This window comes from Corythoichthys intestinalis, chromosome 9, assembly GCF_030265065.1.
Source record: "Corythoichthys intestinalis isolate RoL2023-P3 chromosome 9, ASM3026506v1, whole genome shotgun sequence".
NCBI classification, from domain to species: domain Eukaryota; kingdom Metazoa; phylum Chordata; class Actinopteri; order Syngnathiformes; family Syngnathidae; genus Corythoichthys; species Corythoichthys intestinalis.
The window spans coordinates 122,329-137,536 of record NC_080403.1 but is presented as its reverse complement, the minus strand read 5'-3'; the positions used below and the strand labels follow the sequence as shown (position 1 = coordinate 137,536).

General features: G+C 40.1%; 1 protein-coding gene across 1 annotated transcript in view; it reads right to left on the bottom strand.

The window, feature by feature from the left end:
- Positions 1 to 15,208, bottom strand: part of acad9 (acyl-CoA dehydrogenase family, member 9) — a 93,376-nt gene that overhangs the window by 11,455 nt on the left and 66,713 nt on the right. Inside the window, exons 14-16 of the mRNA XM_057845669.1 lie at positions 9,123 to 9,249; positions 8,970 to 9,047; positions 4,114 to 4,242 (exon numbers count right to left, since the gene is read on the bottom strand). Coding sequence (XP_057701652.1) covers positions 4,114 to 4,242; positions 8,970 to 9,047; positions 9,123 to 9,249 — 334 coding nt within the window. The remainder of the gene's footprint in view (positions 1 to 4,113; positions 4,243 to 8,969; positions 9,048 to 9,122; positions 9,250 to 15,208) is intronic.

Below are 15,208 nucleotides of genomic sequence, written 5' to 3'. Positions count from 1 at the left end.
CCCGGAGAGGAGAGCGAGATGGACTGCTGCAATTCGACGGGAAAACTGGGCACCACACGATCACCTCAGATTATGTAGTAGTCATTTTATACCTGGTAAGATGCATTTAATATATATTTAGAGGATTTTGGGCTGACAACCACAATTAAGATCATTGCGAGGCTAATCGCCGACAACATACAGTTTCAAATTCAAGATGTTTATTTCTTCCGCCATCATTATTTTTTGAATAATATTTAGCTGGTACCAAGTGAAAGAAGCTGGCCTCGTCTCCAGATCATCAGTTAAACAGGGGTGTCCAAACTTTTTGCAAAGGGGGCCAGATTTGGTGTGGTAAAAATGTGGGGGGCTACCTTGGCTGATTTACGTAGAACAATATATTTAAACAAATTTTAGCAATCCCTTCTGTGTGTCACATTTGCTTTATTATTATTATTTTTAATTCATCATTTCAACAATCTCGCCTTTGTGGCGTTCTCTTTCGACACTCGGGCTCTTGCGAAATACTGCTGCTGTGAAATTAAACTAGCTTCAAGTTGCTATAATTTCTCGCTGCGTATCTTCCCTGTAATGTTGTACATGTCAGCGTGTCTTGTTTGGTAATATCGCGTCACATTGAACTCTTTGAAAACAGCGACTGTCTCTTTGCAAATGAGGCAGACACAGTTGTTGCTTATTTTATTGAAGAAATAGTCCAATATCCACCTATCCTTGAAGCGTCGGCCATCGCAGTCAACTTTTTTTTTTATTGATTGTCGCCATTTTAGAAAATTGGAAGGGTCACACGGGGTAATTTTGCTTAGAGTGCTGCTCTTAAAGTTTTTCAAAGTTTCGTGAGAATAGGCTGAGTTTCTGTGGACAAGATAGTTGTAGATATCAGGGTAACAGATGTCAGGCAGAGACGGCGAAGACAGCGGGTCGAAAAATATCGATTTAGGCATCAAATATGGATCTGGCGAATGGATAGACCAGGGGTCGCGTTAACCGAATATTTTCCATCGTTGACCGTTTTTTTAAAACGGTGACGGAAAAAACTGAAGTCCATCCGTCATTTTGACAGGCTGCAATTCACACCCCAGACCACAGGGTGGCGAGTGAGCATATTAATTAGTTATTGTCTCTCTTGATGCATGACGTGGTTGGCCTTACTCGGAAAAATGTCAAGGCAACTGAGTGTTTGCCTGGCACGGCCAGACTGTTCTCCCTGTATTTTTCAAACACTGAGAGAAAAGTCTGGGACACAGCCTCTCGAGTAGGTACAAAATCAATCGACGAATCAGATTTGTTTATTTGCGTGACGTGTTCTTCACGAGCAACGTCACTCTTGAAAGTCGTCTCTACAACAACACGGATGGCGGGAGAGCCGAGAATATGTTCCAATCTGCGGTAAATTCAGTTTTAAATGAGCTAAAACACATCGACACGAGACATTGACAACAGTGTCTCGCGCTAGCCATGTTGAATAAACTCCGTTCTCCTCGTATGTTTAGTCCCTCGTCCTGCCCTCGTCGCTTTGGTAACGGCACGTCTGCCCGTCGCTGATTGGTGCACTCCGCTGTCTGTTTGCCTCTTGTTAAGCTTGTTCGGACAGAATATTTATTAAAAATGAATGAAAACTAAATACTATTGAATATGTCATTATTATCATTTTAAAAATGTAAGTGACGGGTAAAAATAGATTATGACCGGATCTTTATGACACTGTCAGTCAAAATGACAGACAACGAAAAAGTCTAGCGCAACCTCTGGGATAGACTGAAGCTTTTCCACATAACGCCTTTTATGCAACGCATCCAATGAGTGTACAGCGTCTGAAAGCACCGGGGCTTCAATGAATTGCACTATAAATTGCATGACAAATTGAAACCAGTGAGAATACGGATAAACAATGACGCACAATATGGCGGCCGGCTACAGCGACACGTCATTGTGTGACGTTGGTGAGTGGGGTCTATAGGCTTCACTGTTGGATTATACTTTATGCTGAGTGCTTTACCATCACGAAAGCTTTCAGAGAAATCACACACCAAATAACGCGACATAATGATTGCTACATGAAGTCCGTGCCCAGTCCACTCATCAATTTCAGCCGTTTCGACCAGGTTAGAGCCGATATCCGACTCCATTACGTTCATTTGTAGCCGCTGTTAGCCGCTAGCGTTAGCCTGTGGCTTGGCTACCAGAAGAAAGCACTGAAAGCATCCTCTCCTGAAATCGTGAGAACCAGGGAGGACAGCGGGTGAAAGCCCGTCTGGAACCCGGCAAGAGTTTACTTAATGTCGGGTGAAAGTTTGGCGACCACGTGACTCCATACGTAAGCACACTGTCTGCTTTCTTAAAGGGGAATGAACATAGCCGAACAACACAGAGTCAAAGCGGGATGAAAAGACTATATTGTCTTGTTTTATTAAATTACCGAATTTACCGACATAGTCAAAATTACGTCGGTCATCGTGAAGAATTTTGGTAACAGTAAATTATCGTTTTACCGCCCTGCTCTAGTATGAGTTATAATAATTTAATATTAAAACCCCTCTTAATGTTTTTGTTTTAATAAAGTTTGTAAAATTATTTTAAGTGATAGGTCGCCATTCTTGTTACGTCGCAGTGCGTGACGTCATCGGGCCCGTTGCAGAAATTCCAGCGTGTCACTCCTTAGCTTTCCCAACATGTCGTCGGTTCTACCCTTCCTATTTGAACCAGATCTGAAAAGTGAGGAGCAGGACAGCACTGTGGGTCGTTCACAAGACGAGCTTCAGGGAAAAATGCATCAAAGGGGGATGAAAAGACTATATGTTCTTGTTTTATTAAATTACCGAATTTACCGACATGGTCAAAATTATGTCGGTCATCGTGAATAATTTCGGTAACGGTAAATTTTCGGTTTACCGCCCTGCTCTACAATCGAGCACAGACTTTTAACCAATGAAGTTTCTGCTAAAAAAAAATAAAATAGAATCAGCGCCTGACTGTATTCAACTGATTACACTTGTAAGACACCAGATCGGTGAAAAGGTGTCGTCTTGTTTTGTTGGAATGAAATCCAGCACCCACTGCGGCCCCATGTGGAATTGTTTGGACACCCCTGCCGTAGACACTTTCCATTGCCCTTTACAGAGAATATTGGCTAATATTGGCTAGTCGAAGAGAGCTGCAAAATTAGTGAGTGACGTTCAGATCTCTTCTTAAAAAAATAAAGATAAATAATTCAGTGGCAGGCTGCAAACGCTGCCACTAACCCCCATAAAGAACTGATTAGTGTTGAATTCATTTGTGTAACTCCAATTGTTTGATAAATTAATTTTGTTAATTCAGAAAAAATAGATATAGGGACAATTTTGATTTCAGGCATGCTTGGATACAAAACTCGACAAAAATCGAACAAAAAGGGAATGCACTTTTCATTCTTTAGTCCATGGTTCCTGTTCTAGATTTGACGTATTTCTTGCAAATAATGCGTCTATACGCGTGATATGATGATGCGTGATAATCATCATCGATCATGCACCAATTTCTTTAGAACTTAAAATCGATTGACACGATGCCTCCCCCCCATAGAGTGCACACACACTCTATGTGTAAGTGTGTGTGCACTCTATGAGGCAGCTTTGAATCTAATGACACTCTGTGTAATGACAATAAAGGTGTCCTATTCTATTCTATTCTATTCCCTGAAGCTGAAACTTCATTCGAGAAGAAATAATGGAAAGATTTTATTAACTTTACTCTCTAGAAGCAGGGAAATGTGTAATCTGAGGTACAATTATGCCATACTCATCACACACAAAAATAGAAATTAAGCAACTAAAAACTACTTAAAAGAAACTCTTTTACGGGAAAAAAACAGCTTGATAGTACTTTATCACCCCCCCCCCCCCAAAAAAACCTCAGTTTTTGGAAATTAGTCTGTGCTTATCATAGTGGCAATCCCCAAATACAATCGCTATTCGTAGCAGAGCTTGTTTTCCATCACCTGCAAATGGAGATGGTTTATTCTTTTATCATATGTTAAACACATATCTGATATCTTGGGTCTAACACAGTAATGTTTATGACAGACCTTGTTATGATGAAATGGGTTGATCTGCTTCTCCAGGTTAGAGCATAACATACCTCATGGTCATGATTCCTTAGACCGATTGTGATGGAACGGCTACTTCGGGACAGGACAGCTGTCATTGCATACAAGTTGATGAGCACATCTGCTACCTTCTTCAGAATGAGCTGTTCATCCACAATTGTCTGATACAACAAAAAGGGATATCTCATTAAAGGTTACAGTTAATTACAAATACAAAAATCATACAATCCCCCCACCTCAAATTTTCTCTAGGTTTTAAACTCAACTTGCATTCGATCGAACAGCTTTAATGAAAAAGCGTATCACATTCTCGTCTGCAGAAAATATATACTTCATTCTTGCAGCACAAAGTTCATGTTCAATAAGTGTGTGATGAATGCCAACTGGTTCTTATTATTAAAATATTTGCATAATTCTGTGTGTAAAGCATGTAAAGGTGTGTCGTAAGTTGTGTCTAATACTTTTGCGCGCACAATTCAACAATTGACTATTGACGATTGACACATTTCAAAGAGGCACGAAACCATTGATTGTGGTCTAGACTCCTTGTCTGGGAGAAAGTGTGGTGAGGGGCTTGGACAAGCCAAAATCGTAGAAATTCCACCAAGGACAAGACAAAAGCACATTCCATTCGGCATGGGGTTCAGGCTACAGCTCAGAAGGACAGGGAGTCCTTGGGTTATGATGTCTGCGACCCACGATGTTTTGACTTTACGATGTCCGTGCCTCGTCCGCCATTTAGTCCTCAGCACCGTAGTTTCTGATTAGCTAATATGTGTATGTATTTGTGCGCTGGGGTGATCTTTGGCTTTTTCGCCCTCTTTTTTTCACCTGATGGCCTCAAAGAAGAAAGCGGAGTCTTCTACATCAATCCAAAAGAAAACTGCGGTCCAGCCAGGGGATGTTCGTGTTCCCACCTTCCCTGGCATTTGAGCTTTGATTGACATACATGACAGCAATACAAGCCCCATTGAGACATACGCTGAACTTCAGTAAAATCGCGGGATTGAAAACCAATTTCCCGGGTTGACTGACACGGAGATGACACAAATATTAACCGGGTCGCGTCCTAGTGTAATGTCCGGGATTTACCCGGGACGCGGCATGTGTGAAAGGCAGCCGTTTAATTCCCGGGTCACAGTGCGAAGGCTGATGATGTAAATACCTTTACTAGCTGATTGTCATTTCCTCTTTCTTCGCAGTAAGACGAAAAGCACTAAACAAACAACGCAATTATAAACAAGGCAAACTGGAAAGATTATTATCAAAATCAAGCTGGAAATATAACGAAATTAAATTGCTACTGGATCTTAGAGCCGAGGACGAGACAGTTCATCGTCCATCTTTGGAAATGTGTAGTTTATTTTGTTGCCGATGCCAACCAAAAATGACATCATGTCTGGGTTAAAAAAATCACGCCCACCGCGCTTACGCCACAGAGAGCGCCGAGTCGCCAACACGGGACAAAGTCTGAAAGTGTCCAACTGGGTAATTCCCAGTATTTCTTCCCATGTCTGAAATCCATGGCACAGGTAAATCCCCTGTCATCTTACACGGGATTGTAGCGGGATATAAATCTGAAAGGGGCTTTAATGTCAGTTTTGAACAAGGCACAACTAGTGGTGGGAACTTCTGGGTACCTCACGATACGATACGATTCAATGATCTCACAATATAGCAATATAACAATTAGAGCAGGGCGGTAAACCGAAAATTTACCGTTACCGAAATTCTTCACGATGACCGACGTAATTTTGACCACGTCGGTAAATTCGATAATTTAATAAAAGAAGAAAATATAGTCTTTTCATCCCGCTTTGACTCTGCGTTGTTCGGCTATGTTCATTCCCCTTTAAGAAAGCAGACAGTGTGCTTACATTTGGAGTCACATGGTTTTCAGGAAGCCAATCAAACAGAAGCCCGGTAGGCTAACGCTAGCTGCTATGCTAGCGGCTAACGCTACAAGTAAACGGGATGGAGTCGGGCTTAAGTTAGCTTCGCCAAACTTTCACCCGACATTAAGTAAACTCTTGACGGGTTCCAGATAGGGATGGAAAAACCGAGGCTTTCTGAAACAATGAACCACTTTTAAGACAATTGCCCTAAATTGAATCACTGTTTGACACACTGCAAGAGCCCCATCTACTGGATAAACAGTGCACGTTTCTTTTTAAAAGTAAAGTTGACAAATTGCCTCAGCATTACATATCTTCAATAGAATTAAGTGGATGTCGTCTATTTCAACCAGGAGATCGTGTCGTCATTAAGTGTGATTTACACAATTAAAGTTGACCTCTTTAAGGCTGTGTCATTGTTTTTGTCTGTGAAGATGTGTTCAAAGCAGTATTTGTAATACACGACAGTGCTAGTCTTGTAAGTGGCTCGTCCTAGATGACGGGGACTAACTATGTATTGTTTATTTTTTGTAAAAATTACAGTACAATAAGCACAGTGCTTGGGAACAGGAATATTATTTATTGCATACTGTAAGGATTTCCAAAATCATAAGATGTAAATAATTGAGCCGAATAAAAGAAAGGAAAGGTTTGTGAAACATTTTATTTTTTAACCAAGTATAATTTCTGGGGGGCGGGTGGATGTGTCGTATTTGTATCTATTCTAAATATCTAAACGTATGCCACTATCTAGTGTACTGTATAACAATGCGGAATGAATTTAATGAAATTCAAGTGATGATATTTTTCAAGTCATACAAGCTGTTATAAATGTTCACACAAGAATTCTTATTGTTTACAAGATTTTTTTTAATACTTAAAGTGCCTGTGACACGAAAAAGCATGTTTATTTCATAATACACGCGGTATTTTATGCCCCTGAATGATATGGACCGCTTGGATGTGTGTGGAAGCGATCGCTATATTTATTTAGTTTTTTGAATCCCGCGCCATGAAAATGAGTGACTTCCGGCTTCGGTCTCTCATTGAGGAGGAGGGCGCTGTGACATGTACGGTAGAAGACGTTCTCTTCACTATACAGTGTACTGTTGTGTATGAGGACGAAGGATTCAGCTGATTTTGCGGATTAATACTTTTATTTTTGCATCACGCCAGCCAAACGGCTGCAGAAAAATCATTCTGTATGCGGGAGAGGCGTATGCGCCTTTTTGGAGTTTCAAAAGGTTCCCATTCACCGTGGATATTTACTGTGGGACCATTGGACTTACAAGGAAGTGAGTAAACATCTTGTTTTGTATTATGTCAAATACGAATACAGTGATTACAAAGTAAACACTATAAAATTCCTTTAAATAAAGGACTACTTACGTTTGATCATTGATAGGCATGTAAAAAGCTATCCTCATGCTCATTAGCAGTTAGCTGTTAGCACGTTAGCTCCACAACAACTCCAGCCACCCTCCTCCAGGGAACGAACTGTAAATTGCTCTCCGCCGGGCGGTTTGCCGGTCCGCAAAGAAACTCGACAACCGGGTCGTCATGCCAAATAATCCAGGCTAGTTATGTGTGATTTTCCACTTCGAAGACTTTGAAACGTCCCTCGGTTCGGGCTAGCATGTCGGCTAGCTGTCACTCCTTCTGGTCTGTTTACATTCTCCGAAGCCGGGGAAGGGAAATTACATATGTCCGATTTAGGTGTCATAAAATATCGTTCGGGAGGTGTGACAGTAAAGGTGAAGTCGACTGTTTTAACCATTATGGAGTAATTTTGCCATGTCGTCTTGAATAAATGGATTTTTATTATTTTATATTCCATTTAGCACAAGATTGTTATTTGTCATGACCATGCCATTTATTTAGCAATTGGGGAAAGTACTTGGGTAAAAAGAATATCCTGTAAAAATATTGAAGTAAAGAGACAGAAACAATGACATTTTGCCGCTCTCTTTGTCGCGTTTTCCTCATTGTGAATAGTTCCCCCTCGACGGGCTGACTGGTCCTTCTCAAGCCATTTATATAGCTATTGGGGAAAAATACTTGGATAAAAAGAATATCCTGTAAAAATATTGGGAGTAGAGAGACTGAAACAATGACATTTTGCGGCTCTCTTCGTCGCGTTTTCCTCGTTCTGAACAATTCCCCCTCAATGGGCTGATTAGTAAAACCGATGAACCCAGTCTACCGCTGACGTCATCCACCTGTTGGGGACGCTAAAGCCCTATAATGGTAGGCGTGGCTAACCGGCAGATTAAAAGACTAATTTCTCGTCATCTGCGCTTTGCTAAATTGTTGTATATAGTCGAATCGTCTCAAAATATGATTCTAATTCACATAATAATGCCATTTAAGACTTTTTTTCTTGTGTCATATGCTCTTTAATGTTTAGACTGCATGTGCAATTGTTAAATTGAAAGCTGATAAATAAATTTAACGAGAAACGGTTAATTTGTATTCCATGCATTGATTCAAATTTTCAAATTATATAAAAGTTTGCTTGGGCAAATTTATCGTCATTTATCGTTATCGAGGTAAATCCGCTCAATTTATCGTGATACGTACTTAAGGCCATATCGCCCAGCCCTAATAACAATTATCGATACATGGGTCAGAAAATAATTCTCCAATATTTTACTATACAGGTTATAGACAGAAAAACAAGTGCTTTTCATCCTTCTGCTGTGAATTGAATTGAGTAGACAAGCATTCGTTCATTTGCGTCCATCCCTCCCACTTCAAACGGACGTCTATGGCGGTAAATGGCAACCCAATAAATTAAATTTCGGGCACATCAGGTCATTTGTTGTTGATTTTCAAACACTTACTACTTATTTTGGGGCATTTACTGGTCATTTACTGGCTTTGGAAGGAGAAATGCATTTTGTTTCTCACACATTGTTTCTCAGTAAAAAAAAATGTACGAGTCCAAAATGTCCTTTCTCTTGCAGGATAAAAAGAAACAAGTTAAATCTTACTTTTCCATATCTGTATAAAAGGCTCTCCACAGTTGATCCAAAAAGATAAACATTTTCTTCAAACTTCTGTGCACTTCCCTGTAACAGGAAACAATGTATTGTCAAAAACCAAAACACATTCATAATATTTCCAAAATATGAAAATGCTCCTACAGCTAAGCTTGGATGAACCATTCCATTCTTTTCCAGATGTGAAGCGCCTGTTGTACTTCCGAATGAGTTTTTCAACTTTTTGCTGATCATTCCCAAAGCCATACCTATATTTCCTTTCTTCATTTCCCTGGAAGCAGAACAAAAAGATAAAGAGAAATACACACATTATCAACAATCAAGCAAAATTTTAGCATTTTTCCCAACCTTGAAATCAAAGAGCAGCAAAGGCCTGAGTTTTAACTAGGGGTGTCCCGATCCAATCACATGATCGGAAATTGGGCCAATCACGCCATTTTTCAGAGGATCGGAATCAGGTGATACGACTCGGCTTTTTAATTTTAAAAATGTATTAAAGGTTTTTCTGCTTCATGCTCGTACAGCTCAACAGCCTCTCTTGCTCCCTCCTGCTAAGCAGTGCGGCCAAACTGTCCAGCTTGCATTAAGTACTTAAAGTTAATGACAATTAACAGGTTTGTAGCTTTGATCTTGCCAGAGAAGCATGGTAGCTCTACAATCAATGACACAGATGTGCCAATCATCGTTAAACTTGCATAGGTTGCTGTGGCAACTCATTGTGTAAGTGAGAGGCTGTTTTCAGCAGCATGAGCATCAAAGTGTGAGTGGATTTGAGTGGACAGACTCAATGAAGCATTTAATATAGACAAGCATATTTTGACATTCTTGTTTAAATATAATTTACATTACGAAAGCGGCACGGTGGGACAGTAATATATATGGAACTTTTGTTTCAGAAAAAAAAAAAAAAAAATTCCAGTGTTGGATTTGGACTCTGTATCGGCAGATTCTCACAATCAGGTGACTCGGGTGCAAAAATATGCGACTGGGACATGCCTAGCTTGAAGCCTTTCAGGAACAATTTAGGATAACCTAGATAGGAATTTCTTCTTGAGAATTTTCATTAAATTTTGGACATGAAAACAACAACAACCCCCAACATTTTTTTAAACACTAATTTTTCAAGGAGTGGGTTCCACTAGGAATGAAAACGCATTTGAAGAACAGATGAAATATATTGCAAGAAACCAAACAATGACAAAAAATATTGTAAAGCCCTCTGAGACAACCTTGTTATGATATAGGGCTATACAAATAAAATTGAATTGAATTGAATCCTCTAAGGGCTGCGCGCACGCCACCTTGTAGATGCCAAATCAAGTCAAGAAAATTGAAATTCATAAAATAAATGAAGTTAATCCCTACAAAAGAAATAATACATATAATTTCATGTACACTGAATAGCAAAATAGGTATTCTGAGGCTACGTCAACACTAGGACAGATAATTTTCTCCTGGGTAGTTAGCCGACTATTTTTATACCTGTCAGTACCAGTGTTGTTAATCTTACTGAAAAAAAGTAATTAATTATAGTTACAAATTACTTCTCCCAAAAAGTAATTGCGTTAGTAACTCAATTACCTGAATGTAAGAGTAATTAGTTACTTGGCAAAGTAATTGGTGATAATTACTTTTTTTTTTTTTTTTCCCTCAAAAAAAAAAAAAAAAAAAAAACATTGGCCACACTATGTGAAGTTTTTTGTGAAGGTTTTTGGTACAATTGGCCCGAGCCCAATTCTTTACCCTAATTTACCCTTTACCCTGAATCAGCTGTTAAAAGTTGTTAAAATTGCTCCCATTATTGCATTATTTCCCTTCTCTCTACTTTCGACATATGAAAGTTTTCAAACTGTTTCATCATTTAAAGATAGATTCAAGTCAAGATTTTGCCGATTTAGAAGTATTTTAGATAAAAAGTTACTTAGGTTCGCTAGGAAGGTTCTCTACAACAGAGCCGTCCTAAAAAGTACTGCTTTAAGATGGCGGCTGTCTACTAACTCATTTAGTGCTATGTCTGTCATTTTGCATCTAGTTATATCTATGTACAGTACGTGTGATATCTATCATGTCTACCATATCTACCATAACATGCTCGCGTAGTTTGTACTAGCTATCGGCTACAACATGTATTATTGGAGCTACCTAGCATCGCGTTTGCTCGGCGTCACAACTTTCTTGTCTCCTCCATACTCCTGCTCTGTCGTCTCGGTGAGTCCGTCTCCCTCAGACTTTTCGACCAATATAGTAACGCATAGTAACGCATGCCTTTCCGTCCTCAGTAACGGTAACGGCGTTGCCAAGATGAGAAAAGTAATTAATTAGATTACCCACTACTGAAAAAAATAACGCCGTTAGTAACGCCGTTATATTGTAACGCCGTTATTAACAACACTGGTCAGTACTATGTTTAAGGTGCATTTAAGCCCTCCCCCGCTTCTGCAAGGTATGCCTGCGTTTGCGCAAACTACGCATGCGTAGAAAGGAGAAGCCTCGTGTTATATCATCGTCCGCGCAGTTTATCTCTGAACCGGAAACTCATTACTCGGCGGCAGGAAATTTCAAAATTATTGCACCTTCTAGACCAGCGGTCGGGAACTCAGTTTTGTTATCACTGTTTTTTCGTGAACGCATATGAAAGCTTTACGCGTGAGCTAGAGTGAAGGGACTGAGGGCACACTCTGCTTTTATCAACAGTTGCAGAGTTGTGATTGAAATGAATCTTTAGAAAACAAAGAAAGACTGACATCGTTACTTGGGATGTTACAATCAATGCTCAGTTGCGCACTCACTAGTTGGAAAATAACAAATAGAAACATACAGTTGTGGTCAAAAGTTCACATACACTTGTGAAGAACAATGTCATGGCTCTCTTGAGTTTCCAGTTATTTCTACAACTCTGATTTTTTTATCCGATAGAGTGATTGGAACAGATACTTTGTCACAAAAAACATTCATGAAGTTTGGTTCTTTTATGACTTTATTATGGGTTAACAGAAAAAGTGATCAAATCTGCTGGGTCAAAAATATACATACATGGATCTGAAAAAGCGAATCATTGACTTGAACAAGTCAGGAAAGTCACTTGAAGCCATTTCAAAGCAGCTGCAGGTCCCAAGAGCAACAGTGCAAACAATTGTTTGTAAGTATAAAGTGCATGGCACTGTTTTGTCACTGCCACGATCAGGAAGAAAAGGCAAGCTATCACCTGCTGCTGAGAGAAAATTGGTCAGGAGGGTGAAGATTCAACCGAGAATAACCCAAAAGCAGATCTGCCAAGAATTAGAAGCTGCTGGAACACAGGTGTCAGTGTCCACAGTCAAGCGTGTTTTGCATCTCCATGGACTGAGAGGCTGCCGTGCAAGAAAGAAGCCCTTGATCCAAAAGAGGCACCTTAAGGCTCGACTGAAGTTTGCTGCTGATCACATGGACAAAGATAAGACCTTCTGGAAGAAAGTTCTGTGGTCTGACGAAACAAAAATCGAGCTATTTGGCCACAATGCCCAGCAATATGTTTGGAGGAGAAAAGGTGAGGCCTTTAACCCCAAGTACACCATGCCTACCGTCAAGCACGGTGGTGGTAGTATTATGCTGTGGGGCTGTTTTGCTGCCAATGGAACTGGTGCTTTACAGAGAGTAAATGGGATAATGAAGGAGGATTACCTTCAAATTCTTCAAGATAACCTAACGTCATCAGCCCGAAGATTGGGTCTTGAGCGCAGTTGGGTGTTCCAACAGGACAATGACCCCAAACACACATCAAAAGTGGTAATGGAGTGGTAAAGGTTTTCGAATGGCCTTCCCAAGGTCCTGACTTAAACCCCATTGAGAACTTGTGGACAATGCTGAAGAAACAAGTCCATGTCAGAAAGCCATCAAATTTAACTGAACTGCACCAATTCTGTCAAGAGGAGTGGTCAAAGATTCAACCAGAAGCTTGCCAGAAGCTTGTGGATGGCTACCAAAAGCGCCTAATTGAAGTGAAAATGGCCAAGGGACATGTCACCAAATATTAGCGCTGCTGTATGTATATTTTTGACCCAGCAGATTTGATCACTTTTTTCTGTTCACCCATAATAAAGTCATAAAAGAACCAAACTTCATGAATGTTTTTTGTGACAAAGAAGTATCTGTTCCAATCACTCTATCAGAGAAAAATCAGAGTTGTAGAAATAACTGGAAACTCAAGAGAGCCATGACATTATGTTCTTCACAAGTGTATGTAAACTTTTGACCACAACTGTATGGTGTGGGGCTGCATATATTTCCTGGAAGCCGCAACCATGAGTGCTTGTGCATAACCGTGGCGGCAGTTTTGGCAGGCAGAAACGTCGTGAAAAAAAACTGATTGCGCACCTCTGTGACTGGTAGCACCACATAGGTCACTTTTCAGGGTTTGATTTCCCTCTACCCATTTTTATGTACAGTACTCATGATTGAGCGGCATTGAGTTGGGAGGGGCCAGCCCTGCAGCTGGCTGATCAGCGACCTAAAGCGAGAGTTGAGTTTGTAATAAAAAACTCATCTTTGTGTAATCTGCGATCAGAGGACCATGAATGGGCATTGAATTGAAGCATACAGCAGGCATGAAAATGGGTCAGGGGTTAAAAAGGTGAGAAAGGTGTGGAGGAAATATGTTCCGGCGTTCTGCCAAAATGTCCGCCGTCGGCAAAACCTCCTACATGTGGCGAATTTGACCATTTTAATTTTTCACATAAGGCTTAATATTCGAGTTAACGGGGGTTTAATTAGTTGAAGGAGTTGATTTCAACCACCATTGACTCGCGCTAGCTTAGCCACTCCGGAGCCCTGAAACTAACAAATAACTGTCAAACTGCACAGAATTTGTTCAAATCATTTCCAACGACTAATTAAACCCCGGCTAACTCAAAGATTAAGCCTAATGTAAAAAATTCTGAACTTCCCCTTTAAAATAAAGACCATTGAATATGGCCCTTAAAATGTTGTCTATAAAAGTTTTAGAGCAATAAAACAAACAACACAAATGAATAAAATGAACAGGAATCCTTCAAAGTATTTCATAATGGGTCCAAATTATTTTTCGAACAGATCATGTGACTATAGAACCTTAGAGACAGCCGTTTGCATTGCTTAGCCAAAACTACAGCTGAGGAGGCAAGATGGATATTTAGAATTTCTTTAAACCTAAGCTTTCAAAACCCTCAACAACAACTGAGCTTGAACCGAGGATTGAGCACGAGCAGTATCAAAAAGTCCTGGCTGTCGTGTTACCTGTTGTGCTGTAATTCCAAGTGGTGCTTGAATTGGATGCTTATAGCGGTGGACAGTCTTTTTGAGCCAGCGCAAAGTTTGCAGCGCACGGAGATATTTTTGTTATCTTTACTGGACAAAAATGTGAAGTAATGGCTGTGTTTCCAGTGTGCAAATGCAGCCGTTTGTAGTATATCTCCTGCCTATTTCATTGCATCCTGGCGAGGTAGCAAGGCTATGTTGTTTTGGCCGCAAACTCCCAGCGCTCACGCATCATGGTAATACACGTGACCCTTTTTGTTCCATCCCCGATTAAAAAATGTGACATGTGATGTCACTCCCATGAATACAGTATTCTTCATTCTACACACATTATGGGGCAATAACAAAATAGTAACGCACAGGCATCAAGGAAAGTAATTTTACTCAGATTACTGATTTAGAAAAATGAACGCGTTAGATTGTTCTTTACTGAAAGAAAGTAATCAGATTAGTTACGCATTACGATACCGCGTTATTGACAACACTGCTTTTATATTACCGTTACTCATCGGTAAATACACAAGCTTGACGCTACCTTAACGGGAGCTATTTTTTCACCGGACGCTCCGGCAGTGTTCAACGCAAGCTGCAACGAACGGCAGTAACTTTGTCATACCACAAAATATGAAAACGAAAACCATTACTCACTAAATTCAATATGCTGGCAAATGCATTCATCTAAAAACAATTGGGAGTGATACTTTACCTCCTCCAGCGAATGTGAATTTGTGCTTAGTACAAGATCATCTGTCGCAATTAGCGATCTTTGACGCTTTTTTTTTTTTTCCTCCCCGCATACAAACTTGTTTCTCTTCCAGCGGCTGTGATTAACCTCAATGAAGTTGCTGTCCTCGCTAAGTCTTGCCTATCATTCGTCTTTGTAAGTTTTTAGTAACTTTGTGTATTGAATTTGAAAGGAAAATGTGTGTTTTGTTTTTGACGAACTTTTTCATGAAGCT